Source organism: Periplaneta americana, chromosome 2 (assembly GCF_040183065.1).
Source record: "Periplaneta americana isolate PAMFEO1 chromosome 2, P.americana_PAMFEO1_priV1, whole genome shotgun sequence".
Taxonomy (NCBI): domain Eukaryota; kingdom Metazoa; phylum Arthropoda; class Insecta; order Blattodea; family Blattidae; genus Periplaneta; species Periplaneta americana.
This window is the reverse complement of record NC_091118.1, coordinates 183,982,204-184,001,320: the sequence shown is the minus strand read 5'-3', so window position 1 is coordinate 184,001,320 and position 19,117 is coordinate 183,982,204. Positions and strand designations below refer to the sequence as shown.

The 19,117-nt window shown below is 34.6% G+C and overlaps 2 protein-coding genes across 2 annotated transcripts in view; both read right to left on the bottom strand.

Moving 5' to 3' along the window:
- Positions 1–2,503: 2,503 nt before the first annotated feature.
- On the bottom strand, positions 2,504–8,851 carry LOC138694901 (cytochrome P450 4c3-like). Its single transcript, XM_069819076.1, has 3 exons — positions 8,662–8,851; positions 8,403–8,570; positions 2,504–3,285 (listed from the first exon to the last, which is right to left on the bottom strand). The coding sequence occupies exons 1-3, from the start codon at positions 8,810–8,812 to the stop codon at positions 3,101–3,103; spliced, it is 504 nt and encodes a 167-aa protein (XP_069675177.1). The 5' UTR covers positions 8,813–8,851; the 3' UTR covers positions 2,504–3,100.
- Positions 8,852–9,520: 669 nt separating this feature from the next.
- Positions 9,521–19,117, bottom strand: part of LOC138695214 (cytochrome P450 4C1-like) — a 33,026-nt gene continuing 23,429 nt past the window's right edge. The window contains exons 5-8 of the mRNA XM_069819674.1: positions 18,825–19,010; positions 14,259–14,328; positions 9,775–9,986; positions 9,521–9,567 (exon numbers count right to left, since the gene is read on the bottom strand). Of these exons, the coding sequence (XP_069675775.1) occupies positions 9,521–9,567; positions 9,775–9,986; positions 14,259–14,328; positions 18,825–19,010 (515 nt within the window). The remainder of the gene's footprint in view (positions 9,568–9,774; positions 9,987–14,258; positions 14,329–18,824; positions 19,011–19,117) is intronic.

The following is a 19,117-nucleotide window of genomic DNA, read 5'->3' as shown; positions in this document are numbered from 1 at the left end:
ATAAATAAATATCATCTCGAGAAAAATCGTGAAATCGGAGCTAAAACGCTATGCAAAATCGAAATGAGAACTAATCCACCAAAATGAAGGTCATTTTCGTTTTTAGCGCCCCAGAATTAGTAAGAAATGACTAATTTCATCTCCGATACAATTTGGCTGTTGACCTGTGTAATTAGTATATTTATTGTATTACTATGGCGCTCCTGTTTCCAAAACTTCAAGCTCTTCACATAAATGTAATTAAAAAAAAATGCGAAAGTGATTTTTTTTTTGTTATAGAATGGGGAGATAATGTGAGATATTCATTATGTAGTAAAATAAAGGCTATTATTACGAGGTGTATAGTTAATTAATCATTATTTCATAATATCACTTTATTTATTTTTTGTCTGCCTAGCCATTCAATTATTTTAGGACATCCGTATTCTGTGACTATAAAATGCGACTTCGTATTCCTTACTGAAGTCTGTAAGCATCATAATCAACTCGATTGCAGACTTCAAGGTAAATACAGTATAAAAACATAACTTATGCTTTTAGCTCTAAAAACATTCATAGACTCTTTAGATTTATGGAAATCTCAGCTGATTGTTAAAATCGCTAAATACCGGTAATACTTCTTATAGCAAGAGTGAACAATATTGAAGCCTTTTGAAAACGTTTAAATCAGAATTTACTCGCCATCCATTTGAATACTTTTAGGCTTTGAGATAGTTTTATTTTTATTATTTGCAAACCCCATATCGTTTTATGTTCGGAGTTCTAATTTAATTTAGAGGAAGAGCCAATAGAAGTGCGGAACTATAGAATTTTAAAAAACAGAGATTTGCGAGGAGAGCATTTATTTAAAGCACTTGAAAAATCACATTATCCTAATCTTCGGATAGTTCCATAAAAATAATGACAATGTTTATTTTACCGATGTCTGCAAGCGTCTTCTAAAGTAAAAGAGAAGTTTAGGAAGTTTGCGTTTATCTGACAAAAAGTTAGGAGCGTAATGAAATATTGCTGTCACAAACATTGAGCCAGATTTCAATCAAATTGTAGAAAATCGGAAAGGAAACTGAATACAGAATGTGTGAACACATTTCTTAGGACATTCCGCCACTGAAACAAAGAAAAGCTGTCATAAAATAAACATACACAGATGGGTGCAGCTTGATTGAGGAATTTTGGTCCTTGCAAAAAGTAGATAGACTAAGAGCGAGTTACTCATCACTACTGGTGGGCTGGTCACACAGGTCAGGCCGCGCAGTCATAACACGTAACACCTCCTTCTTATCATGTCGCGGTACACTGTGTCTTAAAAAACATAATATTCTTCGTAGGTATTTTTTTTACCTAACTTTTTCTCAGGCTGTCATCTAGCGGCTCAAAAAAGAACTATGTGGGAGAGATTTGTAGTGTTTTATATCGATAAATTATCTAAGTTCATATGCGGGTTCAAGGAACGAATTGAACGGATTCAGGCTGAAATGTTGTCAAACCTGCAGGAGAGGACATGGCATGATGACGTCATTGACAAGTATGTAAAGATAACTTATTTGGTGAGTGACGTTTTATTATTTTTCAATAATGATAATAAAAATAATAATAATAATAATAATAATAATAATAATAATAATAATAATAATAATAATAATAATAATAAGGGTAGCTGCGAATATATTGAATAAGCAGTCGTGGACAGCCGATAAGGGGTGGTCCTCCAGCTTGGGGGTTGGGCGAAGGGCTAACAACCCATCACCGTAAAAAACAGCTTGTTACGAATTCCTACAGTAAGCCTCGGAATAGGACTGATTCTCTGGCACGACCACAGCAAAGGAGTTTGAGATGGGCAGGGCATGTAGCACGTATGGGCGAATCCAGAAATGCATATAGAGTGTTAGTTGGGAGACCGGAGGGAAAAAGATCTTTAGGGAGGCCGAGACGTAGATGGGAGGATAATATTAAAATGGATTTGAGGGAGGTGGGGTGTGATGATAGAGACTGGATTAATCTTGCACAGGATAGGGACCGATGGCGGGCTTATGTGAGGGCGGCAATGAACCTTCGGGTTCCTTAAAAGCCATTTGTAAGTAAGTAAGTAAGTAATAATGATAATAATTTACTAATATTAATGTCAATAATAACAGCAAAATAATAATAATAATAATAATAATAATAATAATAATAATAATAATAATAATAATAATAATAATAATGCCGGTGAAAAGTGTCCGGGGTCCAGCACCGAAAGTTACCCAGCATTTACTCGTATTGGGCTGAGGGAAAACCCCGGAAAAACCTCAACCAGGTAACTTTCCCCGACCGGGATTCGAACCCGGGCCACCTGGATTCGCGGCCAGACGCGCTGACCGTTACTCCACAGGTGTGGGCGATAACTATATATATTGCTGATTAATAAGTTATTCGAGATGTCCAATGTAGTCAAATTATTTACTCCAGGAATCATTGCAAACCAAAAGTGCATATTGTTTAAAATACAAATAAATAATATAGGTTGAAACAAAATCTGTTGTGTTCTATAAGCTCTAAACAAAGGATAAACACTCTTCAATACTTATCTAAGGACTAATACTTTTATGCAGTATACAATCATTCAAAAGTTAAAATATGTTGTAGTTGGAATTTACAAAAATTCTTAAACGAAAAAATAGACATTTATATGTAACAAACGATTGCTTTTAATAGTGTAAAATTCAATTATCACTGCCACTGTAATCTTCAATCATTAATAGTTTTCCATTCAGGCTCTGAACGTCATTTGAAAGAAAAATTTGCATAATGTTAAACATTTTCTCAAGATAGAAGGGCCTCTATTACGTTCATAATAACAATGAATAAATTCAGTTCACGTCTAAAAGATAAAACAATTACTTAGGGGAATAGTTGTCTGAATAAAAAAAAATAAATAAAATAACTCACGAAAATGAGCAACTTTGAATAATTTGATTAGTCGCATTAAGTATTAAAGTAAGTCACTTTTTTTGTAAGTGAAATGTTATTTCTTGAAGATCTTTTAGGGCGAATATTGAGCAGTTTCATTTGTCTTCACTTTGTTTCGCATAGCACTTCAATTCTCTCTTTGCTTGAGCTGTCAGTTTGTAGAGGACAGAGTACTGTCTTTTCTGTCTATCAGCTTCAGTTTCAGTGGAGTCACAGGTTTTAGTACAAAGTCAGTTATGAACCGAAGTTCCTCTTTGGAGTCGCTTTCAAGGATCTTGAATTTCCTCATCACTTCAGACACAGTACTTTTGATTTCCAGCATAGCGAACTTCTGACCTGTTAAAAACAAAATTGAGTGTCCTCTATCATTTTGTACGATTGAAATATTATATACATAAGTCATTCGACACTCTTAGTATTCAGCTCCCCTAGCTGTGACTAATGTAAGCTGTCAGTATGAGATGTTGTACTGCCTGATAATATGTGTTATCTGTAGAGATCACAGAATTTAGCATTAATTTCCAAAAGAAATCGTGATAAAAATATATTTCGCGTTTTATCGCTAATTAGTTGTAAGATTATCTGTAGTAATGTCACGAGAGATCTGAGATTTATCTAGGAAATCTCAGACCTCGTGTGACATTTATTAGGACTATTTCGTGAATAAAAAAATGTAAATAATATATTCCTAAAATTCGATTACAAAATGTTAATAATTGTATATTTACGAATACTTAACCTATTCAGACATTGTGAAGTTGAAATAGATGAATATCGATTACTGCAATAAAGAAATTCGATGTTATTATTCAGTAATGCCAATTGCGAAAAGCGAAATACAGGTTTAACAATGTTAATTACATGTACCGCAATTTTCTCTTATTATTATAAATCATAATTTAATTTAAAATTGTATAATATAATTACAGTAATCTAATTAATAACCTACATTAATTAAATGAAGAACTCTTGAAAACGCAGTTATCAAATCTGAATGAAGGAGTGTAATTTTATTCAGATAGCCTACAATGGACATGGAATTAGAACATGAAGATGTAGATGTGGAAGTAGAATTTCGTACTTTATTTAGTATTTCATCGTTAAATTGCACACTACACCGAGAACTAAGAACTATGTAATATGTGTGGAGACAGCTATATCTCACTGTAGTGTGTAACAGGACTAAAGCTGCATCTACACAGTTCAATTTTCCATGCGCGTATACATGCAGTCTGGGAAGAATATTGAAATAATCAAGTTTAAAACGTACGTTCGATCCTAGATCATATTTACATATATGATCTAGGGTTCAATTAAGATGCATCAAGATTTTGTGTCTCTACATAGTGCGCCGTTTTAAACGTCGTCTTCACTGCGTAAATATATTAATATTAAATATCAAACTTGCATTCGTTGCTTCGTAAAGTTGAGAGAAAAGTTTAACCGTGTAGATGCAGCTTAATGGATTCATGCCCATCGATTTAAGGGGAAACAGTTGGCGACACCAACTAAACAAAAGAACGACCATGCGATAAATTGATAGCGATAAATCTAGCTGCAGAAATTATCGCGATGTTTGACTGTGATTGGTTGGAATTCAAAATTTCATTACACTTCATTGGTCGAAAATGGAATGACGTCATATAAACGAAATAGTCGCAATAATTTCGTATAAATTGGAAAGGAATTTTTACGTGAAAAATAACGCTATATTATGTATTATGGGTCAAAATAATGATATAAAAGTTTTAAACATAAATTTATTCCACATTTATTTTGATCCTATGCTAATTTTAAATAATTAGAGGTAATCAGCCAGCTGATCCGTGACACGGGCAGCGTAATTCCAACATTTCGCAAACGGGGTCGATGACGACTGACAAAATTGTTGACAGGGAAGAGGAGATTTTAAATTTGGTCGAGAAAAACAGGGGCCGAAGCAGTCGCTTGATTTTACAGTACGTAGCCTTTCGTTTACATCTTACGTTGGCTGAGTTCAATGCCTCCGTGTGGAATCTTGGGCACTGCGATATTGCCAGCGTGCTTAAACTTTCGATGCAATTATTTAATTAACCATACACTTAATTTCAAAAGTTATAATAGATGTTTTGTTTATTTTCATGTAATCTATGCCTCCTTTCAATACACAGGGCTATATCGCTTCCACAGGAAGTAACTAATATAGTAGGCCAAACTTCAGGTATGGATTCCTCATATGTAGAGAAGAAAAAAAAAGGTTACATGACCATAGGTCCGGAAATGCCTGGTTGCCGCGTTATGGGGCTTACAAGGAGGATCATTGTGCACTACAGAAGTTAGGGATTAGTTGATTAATTCAGTCTGTGCACATTTGTTTACAGAAACAAAATGTCCACCCTGCCTGAATACAGGCCGCAATTCGTCGCACTGACGTCCGGACCTGCTCCCAAATTCCTGGCGTAGCACGTATTGTCCGACAATGTTGCTCAATTCGCACTTATTTCAGTTTGGATGTACGTAGACATCTTAATACAAAATTCCCTGGCCGATGGATAGGGCGAAGTGGACCAACTGCTTGGCCTTCACGCTCACCAGATCTCAACCCACTGGATTTCTACTTGTGGGGGCACTAGAAATCGTTTGTGTAATCCACTCCTGTGAACGATCTGGAAACTCTCCATTTGCGAATTGAGCAACACTGTCGGACAATACGTGCTATGCCAGGAATTTGGGAGCAGGTTCGGACGTGAGTGCGACGAACTGCGGCCTGTATTCAGGCAGGAGGTGGACATTTTGAACAGTTTCTGTAAACAAAAAAAAAAAATGTACACAGACTGAAATATTAATCAACTAATACCTAAGTTTAGTAGTCCACAGTAATCCTCCTTGTGACCCCTATAGCGCGGCAACCAGGCATTTCTGGACCCATGTTCATATAACCTCATGACATAATTAGGAACATTAAATCCAGACGTTTGAGATGGGCAGGGCATGTAGCACGTATGGACGAATCCAGAAATGCATATAGAGTGTTAGTTGGAAGGTCGGAGGGAAAAAGACCTTTGGGGAGGCCGAGACGTAGATGGGAGGATAATATTAAAATGGATTTGAGGAAGGTGGGATATGATGATAGAGACTGGATTAATCTTGCACAGGCTAGGGACCGATGGCGGGCTTATGTGAGGGCGGAAATTAACCTCCGGGTTCCTTAAAGGCCATAAGTAAGTTAGTAAGAAAGCAAGTACGAATAAGTCTAAATAGGGCCTATCATACATTACATTATCCTAAGTATTATATTTTTCTTTACGCACCCTCTTAAAACCTGATGAATCATTTAAGTAATTTTCAAACAATTAAATGCAAAGAAAAGTAGACTACGTTTTTAACATAGCTCGGAGAACAAAAGGCTTTTTTCTTTCTAATCTTTGGTTTTTATTAGTAATTATGGTTTATCCAGTCGCGGCTCGTGGTTTTAATATTGAGGAAGGCTCTAGGCTGAAATGGCAAATTTTCAAGGTTTCGAGCATGAGTATTTGTTTATTTTTTTCTTTTTGTTTATTCGTGTATTTCCGTAAATGGGAATTTTTAACAATAAGTTATTATTATTATTATTATTATTATTATTATTATTATTATTATTGTTATTTTATATATATGACATGCATCTGACTTACCTTCATTCATTTGCTTGTAGACGAAATCGTCCCTTCTGTCTTCCGATATATTACACACACAATTCATTGTTCTCAAATAAACACTCGCAAAAGGTTCTCACAATTACAAGTTCACAACCACATAAAATACTGATACTTACGAAGCAAGCCAAAACTATATAATTCGCACGTTAGAATTTCCGTTGTGTTGTTTTCCATTCCCTGAAGGAGGTTTGAATAACTTTCACTTTATGGGATACTAGGGATACCAATTGTGTCAACGAATAACTAAACGACTCATTCATCTTATCATCGCAGTGTTATCCTAAAATGCCAATTAGGCCTATGACCTACCGTAAAATGAATGAGAGAGCAAACACGTAACCTCAAGAATGGAGTGTCAGACATTGTTTCTTTTCTCTTCTCCAGGAGAGATTTTTAAAACTCAGAGCTAGAAAATGTTGGCAACGACTCAAGGTGTAGATCTCTACGCCTTAGCTGTATCCTTATTGGCAAGACTCCATTAGTAAACCACCCCGTCCTGTTTCTATTGTGCTGAAGGGACCATGAAAGGTTGAGCCTCTATTACTTATAACCTATCTCAAAAACATCTGTCGGTACCAACAGTTCCAAATATTGATATTGATATATTGATATATAGGCTATTTCGTCACGGCACTTCTTTACATGTAATGGTGTACCTCACATTTCTGTATCCGGTGCCACCATTAACATATTATTACAATAACACATTATTTGCAGTACACGTCTGCACAAATATTCCCAATTACACTATGTACCTTTTTGTTACTTGGTCAATCTCCCCTACAGTATTTCTCCTACATTTCAATTGCTATTCTCTATTACTTCATTAATCCTAATATATCTAATATTGTATACTCCTTTCACACACCCCTTTTCCTCTAACTACTATTCACTAAAATCTCAATTTCACTTTTTCTCTATAAATTATCATATTGACTTATTTGTCCTATTTGTTCTTTGACCTTTTATTCATTTACTGTTCCAACGTTCAAATGTTAGTACTAATTTTATGCTGTCACTTGTTCACTTCTCTTAACCCTTTCTCACTATTTTCACTCATTCCTATTTGCGCTCACTTCCACTTTCTCACTACTCTGCTTACACCTAATCCATTGACACTATTCTCACTTCCTATAAATACTTATATTTTATTCTGCACATCTGCTTATACACTTTCTCTCTCCCCTATACTTCTCGATCTTTTCCAGTTTCACTTTACTTGCACTTTTTGATCACATCCCCACTATTTTTTACACATATCAAATATCTCTGCTAAATCCTCAACTGTCGCAAGTTCTGACCTTTCATTACTGTTCGTCTCTGCCTTATTTCTGTCTTTGTCTGTCTTTCTATTTATTTTTTCTTCTAGTCCTCTTTTATCCCCTCCCCTCGCTTCCACTTTCACATACTAGATTTCCACTTACACTTGCACCCTTATTCTTTCCACTGTTTCCTTCCCTATCACTTCCTGGCTCTTGGTTTCTCTTTTTATCACCCCTTGCCTTTTTTCTAGCGCCCGTGTTGTTTGGGTTCCAAATATATTGACCGTTATTAACGAACGAGCCGAGTAAAATTTCGATGTTTCTTCTCCATTGAAAATCTTTATTCTACTATTAAACACAAACAAATGTCAAGATTTTTGTAGGAGATTTTTATAGGGGCGGTTCAGCCTAAGAGCCTTTAACTACGAGCCGCTACTGGGTTTATATCATTAAAACTGAAGAAATGATAACTCTGTTTGAGATATACGTTGTCAGATCTCTCTCTCATACGTACCTATGCAGTTTCTGGGACCAGCAGAAAAAGGCACATAGCTGAACGGATCTCTTGAAATACAGTTTTCCGGCAGGAAGCGATCTGGATCAAATTTCTCAGGATCAGCCCTTCTCATCAGTAAATATGGTAATACCACTATGCCAGTTCCTGCAGGAACGGTGTGATCACCTATAATAACATGTATATACAATTTTAATACACTCCAGAAGTGAGAACTTCAGCGCGCAGCGCTTCCAAAACAGACATTGCAGATACTAACCGAAAGTCATAGTCTCTGTGAGTTGCCGACCGTATAATGGAACGCTGGGATACAGGCGCAATGTTTCTTTAATCACCATCTCCAGATATTTCATGTCCTGGAGATCATGAAAGTTAGCGCTCCGAACAGAATCTCCAAAAATCCTCTCCATTTCTGCAAGAACGTTTTCCTGCAATAGAGTAGATATCCGTAATTATCAAAATTAGCACAATTATACATATTACCTTGTTTTAAAGTACTTTCTTATTTTATAATAGGGATCGTTATGACTATTTTGACAGTATTTTTCCACTCTGTATTTCTGATACTAGATAGTGTATAGTTACTCAATACTCGGTGGAACTCTTTTAGGGCAAGGTTTACATAAGAATAAAAACACAATTATTTTAGTCACAAAAGACTGGAATTTGAGAAATTCTCGTTTAGCCCATTTTTTTTATTTAATATAAGTTATACATTCGAATCCAGCGGACATGAAAAGGAGAAGTCTGTTGAAAATTTATATTTATGAGCGAGGAAAGAATAGGTTAAAACCTAAAACTGCTGATAATGTAGATAATCAGTTTTACAGCTGAAATTCAGAGTTGTCTGATCAGTGTTTCAAAATAGTGCATTATGCAACGAGCCTATAATGGTAGTAATTAAGACGCAAGTATGATTTCTTATGAAACGAGCGCAAGCGAGTTTCATAATTTTCATACGAGCGTCTTAATTACTATTATAGGCAAGTTTCATACGACTTTTTATGCTCGACCACATTTCTAACTTGAAAGTACTCAAAATTATGGTTATGTGCGAACTGACCTGAATTGTGAGATGTGCGCAGACGCGAAAATATTGATTTTTTCCGAGGTCGAATTTAATTGACTTTGGCACAGAATAAGATGAACATTACTCTGGTATAACCTGAAAATTGATTTAGAATTGAAAAACGAGATAACAAATTGAATTTATTTGAATATTATTTACAATTAACTCTAATTATTATAGTAACAGAACATAACCTTCTGCGACAGTATTGGATTTCCAGCCTCCGTGACTTCGCTAATTCTCTTTCGATTGCATATCCGAGAATAATCGATACTTGCAGTTTTATAACGATACAAAGCTGACTTGTCATTGGCTGAACACCTGTAAGCTGAGTTGTCATTGGCTGAACACCTGAATTCTGTATTTCTTCCTTCTTAATTTTGATGATAGATTTGGTGAGGCCATGTAGTACAGAGAGATTTCTTTCCTGTTGCCTCCGCTGAGGTGACAGCGAGAATATAAAGTCAGGATAAAGCCACGGCCTTGCTATTCGATCATATGCCAGATGATCCATACTAAAGACAAAACATCAATGTTGATAGTAAATGACTCGTGCTACAAACATAAATAATCTTAACAATACATGAGTGTAGGGAGCGGATTTTTATGTGCTAAAAAATTTAAATATATTTATTTTTTATGTGCTAAAAATTATGAAAATATTTGCTAAAAATAAAAAAAATATTTCTTTTAAATATGACAAAAATATCTTAATTAGCTTGGAAAAAAAATGTTACTAGATACTCACCAACCACACTTGAGTGCTAGTAGTTGGCCGAGAATTGCAGTGAACAACAAAGGTCATCTCCAAATTCTCCATCACAAATGCATGTCAATTATCTCTGAACAACGACTTATACTGTGAAAACGACCTTTCCACATCACAGGACGTCAGACTTGCATATTTAAAAAGAGGAATGTCACAAACACAAACACCGTCAATTTCACCTACAGGCACACCCTCCAATACTTGAGCAAATTTACACATTTTTATTATATCCACTGTTTTTCCCAAACACATTCTGGAATTGTCCCTTAGTACTTGTACTTGTGAACCTGGTAGCGAGTCTAGTTTAATTTTCACGGCACGCATATCCTTGTTTCAGACAACAGGTTTTTGGATGTTTCGAGTTTTTTTTATGGTGTCACACAAAAAGTTTAGATTTGCTAATAGGAAAGCCAAATCGTTTTTTAAAGAACCATCTTTCAGTATATCTTCAAGGATATCGATTGACGGAAGCCCAATAACAGGGAATCACAACAAAACGTATTGCCTTACTTGATGGACATGAGCGAGAGGCGAGAGATTTGTTTAAATTAAATAATGTTCATACCCGAGCTCTTATCTGTTGTGTTTCACAAACAAAGCGTGGAATGAAATCATCTTCAGCAACAACAAACATTCCTAATTATGTGTTGCAAGATCTCTCCTCCTTGTCCATGTTAATTTATTCTCTAATAATATTGATATGCTGCCTAGCAGTTCTCAGAACTTGAGGCAATACTATTACAAAAATGGATCATGGATGCGCCACACAACGCTTAGAAACACAAAGCAATCAAGAATTCTTAAAAAGATAACGTACGGTACTTCTGAGTGACATAATTGATTTATTTTTAAAATATTTAAAAGTTCTTGTAAAAAAATTATTTAAGTAAAAAAAATCCAAGATTTATGTGTTTATAATAGATTTCCTGAAAATATGTATTTACATATTTTTTTTTGTGAAAATATGTGTTTTTATGTGAAATAAAATTCGAGTTTTAAACTTGAAACTTCATGTTCGGAATTTTTAACTTTGATAATTGTGTTTTATCACACGCAAAAATAATATTTAATTACATAGGAATCCGCTCCTTATACATGACATACACTGAAGAAAAACAACAATACTCTGTGTAATAATTGAAAGAGAATGTTAGACCAAGTCTTATTTTTTCCTTTACATACCATACATATTTAAACTTTTATACGTTTTACATGTAAAATTTTTTGCTCCGGGACTAGGAGAGATGGCAATGCACAATTTCTGATTATTAGATTGTGCTCCAATATGCCTGGGTTAAATCTCACATCTCTCTGCAGTGCATATGAAGAGAAGACATATTTTACTGTTGATTGTGATTCGTCCTTCGGACGGGGACGTTAAGCCTGGTGGCTCCCTTGGTGTTATTCGACAGGAGTAGGCTACGTGCCGGCACCGGGTTTACCCTTCTCTCTTCCTCATCTTCATCTTCATCATCATCACTCATTCCATACACTACACTTACATTTACACATACACTCACCCTAGTACACAACATAACTCTCTACAGATACACATGTACAGCGTGGCCCGCCGAAGTGGTGTACAACTAGGAAATGGGTCACAGTCCTGTCATCTATCCGCAATATGCGGAATCCGAATCACGTAAAGTGAAGTGGGTAGGCATTAGATACATACATACATACATACATACATACATATATATATATACATGCATGCATACATACATGCATGCATACATACATGCATGCATGCATGCATGCATACATACATACATACATACATACAGTCCACACCTGTGGAGTAACGATTAGCGCGTCTGGCCGCGAAACCAGGTGGCCCGGGTTCGATTCCCGGTCGGGGCAAGTTATCTGGTTGAGGTTTTTTCCAGGTTTTCCCTCAACCCAATATGAGCAAATGCTGGGTAACTTTCGGTGCTGGACCCCGGACTCATTTCACCAGCATTATCACCTTCATCTCTTTCAGACGCTGAATAACCAAGATGTTGATAAAGCGTCGTAAAATAACTTACTACATACATACATACATACATACATACATACATACATACATTGAAATTCAGATCTAAATAAAGAGGCTTTTTAGTGTTCACAATGTCTATTCTGACGTGTAATGTCTATATTCCACCTACACGAAGAGAAAAAATGAAGTAATTTTGTGGAACGTAAATTTGACTTCGGTTTCCATTGCAGTAGTTACGTCATATCCGATAAAATGGCACTATGACGAGTCCATACCTATTTCCTATACAGAAGGGGATCCGCATATGCGCTTAACATCCTTGGAAGTGTTTATTATAATATACTTCATGGGGTTTGCAATATATTAAAAAAAATATGGTTATTCAGTTGTACTTTGACATGGACGCGATACAGATGCGTATATGCGTCACTATAGAAAGTTAATACTAGCTTCGTATTACTCACATACGGATGGATAAAATATAATTTATGTGATATTTTCATGTGCTTATATATATTATAGCAGCTAATTGTTATTGTCTATGGCTCAGAAATAGCTCTTTACTCTCCTATCTGTTTTAATGCATTACAATTACTGTTATTCATGGCTTATTTCATTCCGTTCATTACATACACTTAAATCTTAGAGTAAATTGCATTTATTTATCCCAATTCCATTACAATAATTCCTATATAGACGTTACACACGCAGTCATAGGGATTTTCTGTAATACGTACCCCGTTACTTTTTTCCTGTAGGCGCTCAGTTTGATATTTTTACAACAGCTGACATATTGCTGTTATTAAGAGAACTAATCAGGCGTTTATACCCAATAAATGAATACCAGAGTGTAACATCAAATTAATTAAATATGTGACTTCGGTGGGAAAAGTAAGTTTGAAGTAAGCTTATTCATTTATAGCAATAAATGAATGTATCCAATAGCTGAATAAACTTGATTAGTGAAATGGTTCTGCTGGCAAATATAAGCCTAACGAAATATGCTCCTGAAATTATTTTATTTTCTCCTGAAGCGTGTATTACAAATTTGTTGGTTACACCCTTATTCGAGGGGGGTCTTCAATTATAGCTTGAGTTTCATATAGATTGAATGTATGTCCGAATTTGGCCGCCCGAGTGGAAACTGTGCCTAAGTGAAAATTCAACTTATCAGTTGATTCACTGAGTGTACTGGGTCTGAAATATGTGCAAAGCTGTAAGTCGTCGGCATAGAGGTGATATTGGTAATACTATAAGTTATTTGATACGTAATTAATGTAGATAGAGAAAAGTAGTGATCCTAACAGAAAGCCCTGTGGTACTCCCGGCTCTATACGTCACCATGAGGTAAACTGATTATATCAAGTGAAACACACTGTTGGCTGTCACGTAGATAGGAGTCTATCGAGATCAAATTATTATCTCATAGGTGCAAAGTCTTTATCTTTGCAAGATGCAAATCCTTGTCAAAATAAGTTTGCTTACCGGATTGATAAAACAAGAATTCTAAACAATATGAGATTATCAATAAATAGGTAGAAGATCAGAAATATATCTTAAGAGGTTTTGGGCTAGTTGAAAACGGAACGGAATAACCTTTCGCTTACTTTCGAGACTACGTTATGATAATAAATATAGGTACTCTAATGTGAACATAGCGAATGAACTTTACAGAATATTATTTTGGTCACTGCATAAAACAAATATAAGTACAGTAAGTTTGCGTCGCCTGTATACCAACTTGATAAAGTACAAAAATACGAACCTAGAACAGAAAATATTTTGATCGGAATATATCTTCTGCAGAGTTCTCCTTCTATTAAGTTTTAGGGTTTATAAAATATCAATATGAATTACGTAGGTACGAAAATTTAATGCAAACCTAGTGGTTTAGGAAATAAAAACGTCAGGTCGAATTTCGTCTACATGAGGTGACTTTATATGGCAACGTGAACACTTGTTCAGAAATAGTACCGAGATCAAGGTAGGGAATCTAATATTTTATACGAAGGCTGCTATAGGCCCTTCGTATCTCACCTGCGGACGGCGTGAACATACTCCATACTTCCTCCTCGCTGACAGTTCAGTGTTACACCCATAGCTGTTTCTGAAATATGACAAAAATTTGTTAAATATTTACAGACAACTTTCTGTGTTCCTTAGTCTCGCAGGAGATTCATAATTTAATGCTGTTGGATGTGTTTTCAATACGAGTATATATATATATATATAATTTGAACTGGTAATGGAAATTAGGTGAAAACGGCTGAACGGATTTTATTAAATCACTTCTCATTTTGAAGCTTGGAACCCACTATTTTTCAGAAAAATAGTAGTTTTCAGTTTTCAGTAAAATGTCAATTTTTCAACATAATTTTCCTATTTTCTAAAATCCATCTGTCGTCACTAATTGCATTTCAGAATAAAACAAAACACACACACTACAGTAAACAATATTACACGAAGGCCATGATCTGCAAGAATACTGACATATTTAGAGCTCAAATTAAATTGGTTATTAAAAACTTCAAGACTTGCTAAAAATAATTTACAGGTCTGATTCTGTGGTGTGTTATTTTCTGAGTACAGCTGTGTATTGGATATTAAAAACTACAAAACTTGAGGTGATTTGATGACATTATTACCATTAGAAATGAAATGTTATTATAGCTAATGCCATGCTGTGACTATTTTTCATTAATTATACATATTAATGCTATATTGATGATATGAAAGTGAAACGTTTTGGGGTTATATAAGTAGATGTAGAGAATATCTTAAATTAGATCTTAATTTCCTTATGATGAAGTAGATATTGCTGAAAAAATATGTAAATATAATAAAACAATGGGGATCATTAATAAAATCATGAAACCTTCACTAGTACAAAGACACACAAGAATAGGCTTGTATAAAACCTTAGCACAGCCAGTATTAAGCTATGGTAGCGAAGTGTGGACTGTGAAGAATAAAGATGTCAGTAGAATAACAGCAAGTGAGATGAGGTTTATGAGAGCAACAGCTGGATATACTCGCTGGGTTCATAAAAAAAATGAGGACATAATACAAGAACTTCAAATAGAACCCATTATGCAGTTCATCAGCAAATATCAACTTCAGTGGAAGGTTCATCTCGAACGAATGAATCGATGCAGAATCCCAAAAGCACTGTTTCATTACCATCCATATGGCAAAAGATCTCTAGGCCGTCCAAAGGAGATATGGACTGAAAATTCTAGTTTGAGACCGTAACAGGCCACTTGGCCTAATACTTGTTAGGAAGATGATGATGATGATGAGATCTTAATTTCTATAATTTACTGAGTGGCGGCTATATAGTACATCTTACTGAAAACTATAAAACTTACGTAAGATAATAATATTATTGAAAATCAAATATTTTTATAGTTATTAATCAAGTGAGGTTGGGTCTTTTTCATATATTTAATGGCGGTGTGGTGTAGATATTTATATGCGTGATTCTCTTCAGTATTGGCTCGAGAGAGTGCAAAAATTAGAGCTCCTAAGGAAAGACCAAAAGGTATTACTTACTGATAAAATAAGAGGCCTACAAGATTTTGTACTCTCCCGATCATTTCAGCAAGATCTCGTAGCAGGATAAAATGATTTACTTTCTACATTTCAAGGTAGTTTACGAAACATGCAGCAGCTATACCAGGATGCTATGTCTAGTGTTCGAAGGCATAGCAAAACTGACATTTTTTAAATTTTTTTTTTAACTTTACCTACAATCCACAATGACCTGAAATAGGTACTGCTTTACTCCAACATAAAAAACTGACTGATCATCCTGACATTGTTACTAGCGTTTTCGCTTTCAAACTGAAGGTGTATAGGTTCAAGAAAAAGTATTTGGCATAAAAAACCATTCAGAGGGAGTATGTTTCATTATTATGGAAGCAAATAACTTTCAGAATGTCTGGTATTCTTCATTGAAAATAAATCTGAAAAATGTTTATTTGAACGTCTAATGAACTTAGTTTGCAGCATTTGCTGCAAACTAAGTTCATTAGACGTTCAAATAAACATTTTTCAGATTTATTTTCATATATATACATATATATGATCAGCAGTTAAATCGTCTACAACAAATACTGGATGCCTATATAGTGGCAATTCCCAGTACGTATTACTATTTTTATTTTTATTAAATTGTTATTTCAATGAAAGACTGAACAGATGGAAAAAACTATTTTGGGCAACTATTAAATATACATAGGCCAAATAGAAATGATCGGGACGAAATTCAAATACAAACTGCTGAGCCATTTATACCCGAACCCACACTTTCTGAAGTCGAAATTGCGATAGAAAATCTGAAAAAGTACAAGTGTCCAGGTATCGATCAGATTCCAGCAGAATTAATACAAGCGGGTGGAAGCGCATTATCTAGCAAAATGTATAGGCTTGTACTTGCTATTTGAGAAAAGAACATTGTACAAGAACAATAGAAGGAGTCCATAATTGTACCTGTCTTTAAGAAGAGGGGAAAAAACTAACTGTAGTAACTTTCGAGGAATATCACTTATGTTGAAGTCGTACAAAATTTTGTCCAATATTCTTTTGAGAAGATTAACTCCGTATCTAGATGAAATTATTGGGTATCATCATTGTGATTTTAAGCGTAATATATCGACTATTGATCAGATTTTTTATATTTGACAGACATTGGAGAAAAAATGGGAGTATACGGGTGCAGTACATCAGTTATTCATAGATTTCAAGAAGGCATATAACTCGGTTAAGAGAGAAGTTTTATATAACATTCTTATTGAATTTGGTATTACCAAGAAACTAGTTCCATTAATTAAAATGTGTCTCAGTGAAACGTACAGCAGAGTTCGTATAGGCCAGTTTCTGTCAGATGCTTTTCAAATTCACTGTAGGCTAAAGAAAGGAGGTGTACTATCACCTTTACTTTTTAACTTTGCTCTAAATTCTAGAATATGCCATTAGGTATATGATTATGTCTCGTGACCAGAACATTGTATGAAATAGAAATATCATTTCGGAAACTTATCCTTTCAAGGGGTGGAAAGTAACAAATATAAATACCACTCGGGAGGAGATTAAACGCAAAATAAATATGGGAAATGCGTGTTATTATTCGGTTAAGAAGCTTTTGTCACCCAGTTTGCTCTGGAAAAAGCTGAAAATTAGAATTTATAAAACAATTATATTACCGATTGTTCTGTATGGTTGTGAAACTTGGACCCTCACTTTGAGAGAGGAACAGAGATAAAGGAAATTTGAGAATAAGGTTCTTAGCAAAATATTTGGGTCTACTTCCACTCGGTAATGAGTTTTGGAATAATATTCTGGGGAAATTCCACAGATAGTAACAGTATATTCCTATTACAAAAAAGAGTAATTAGAATAATAGTAGGTTCCAAATCTATGGAATCGTGTAGGACTATTTAAAAAAAAACTACAAATAATGCCCATGGCTTGTCAGTATAACCTTTCGTTAATAATCTTCCTCGTATGTAATCGTGAAGATTTTGTAACAAATTCATCAGTTCATAGCATAAATACACCGTCAAAAAATGACTTTCATACTCCATCGGCAAGTCTATCATGCTATCAAAAAGGAGTGCGTTACGTGGCAGTAAACATTTTTAATAGCCTCCCTATGGATATAAAAAATGAAACTCAAAACATAAGATCATTTAGGGCCAAATTAAAGAAGTACCTAATTTCTCACGCCTTCTATTCTGTAGGTGAATTCATCACATTCAATAACGCTTCATGAAATTGATACTAAAGCTATATGTTGTACTAGTAGACTGTATTGTAAATCTCGTCTGTATATATTTCATCTAGATTGTGACTCTATATATATATATATATATATATATATATATATATATATCTATCTGTGTGTGTGTTTTAATTTGAATATTTAAAACTGAAATGTGTCGCTCAATTTTTCAGTAAAATGTCTGATTTTTTTTAAAAGACCGGTGACATATTTAGAAAAACATCAGATATTAGCTTTCTTATATCTTTACTGCAAAAAGAGGAACAAATGTGTATAGCCAATACCTATGTAAAACTAAAAATGTTCCATTCCCTTTATAAATGTTTCATTTTTATTTTAAAAAGTATTGATTTAATCACAAACCTCTTGTGCTGTTTTGTTAACCACAGTACACAGAACACGCAGTGAGAATTTCATGTTCTTAGTATCAAAATTATAAGAGACTTTACACTTCAAACCTGACGAAATGTGCTGAAAAGAAAGTGTGAGAACAGCTTGTAAAATTTGATTGGAATTGAAGTTTAGGAGTGCAGCCATTTATATGTTGCGTAATTTTTGTGCTTTTGAACGCCATAAAGCACTTAAACTTTTTCAACATGTAAATAAGGGATTGGTGATCCATTTTTCACAAGAAACCGAAAATGCTATTTTTTTAATTAAAATAATAAAAATTTCACCCATCTCCCCCCTTAACTTTTGTCAAAGGCTCCATTTAAAAACAATTCAGAAGATTATAAACTATTAGTTACATGTAACTACGTCAATGTGTGCTACTTTTTCATTTATCCTAAAACTGAATTTAAACTATTTCATATACCTACCGGCAATATTATCCAGCGTGCACAGTTCAATATATTGAGTAATCTCGAATTCAGGACCATTGACATGCTTGGACAGATTCTCCAGTAAAATTTTTCCATTGTTGTTGAACACTCCGACAAATTGCTCGAGGATCTTGAAGTGAAATGCTGGAGTGAGAAACTTCCTGTGTGAGTGCCAGCGTTGCCCTGAAGAAAGCATAAGAATTTTATTGCAATGAAATTGTTATTATTCATGAAGAAGACGAAGGCAAAAGCGGCTATGTTAGTTAAATGTTTGTGAAAGAATGTGATTT

Bases quoted from the DNA above. Each gene is read 5' to 3' on its own strand.
- LOC138694901 (XM_069819076.1), bottom strand. From the start codon at position 8,812: ATGGAGAGGATTTTTGGAGATTCTGTTCGGAGCGCTAACTTTCATGAT. The intron at 8,571-8,661 runs GTTAGTATCTGC...ATGTTATTATAG, and splicing joins CACAGAGACTATGACTTTCG to GTGATCACACCGTTCCTGCA. The intron at 3,286-8,402 runs GTACGTATGAGA...TGTTTTTAACAG, and splicing joins TGGTCCCAGAAACTGCATAG to GTCAGAAGTTCGCTATGCTG.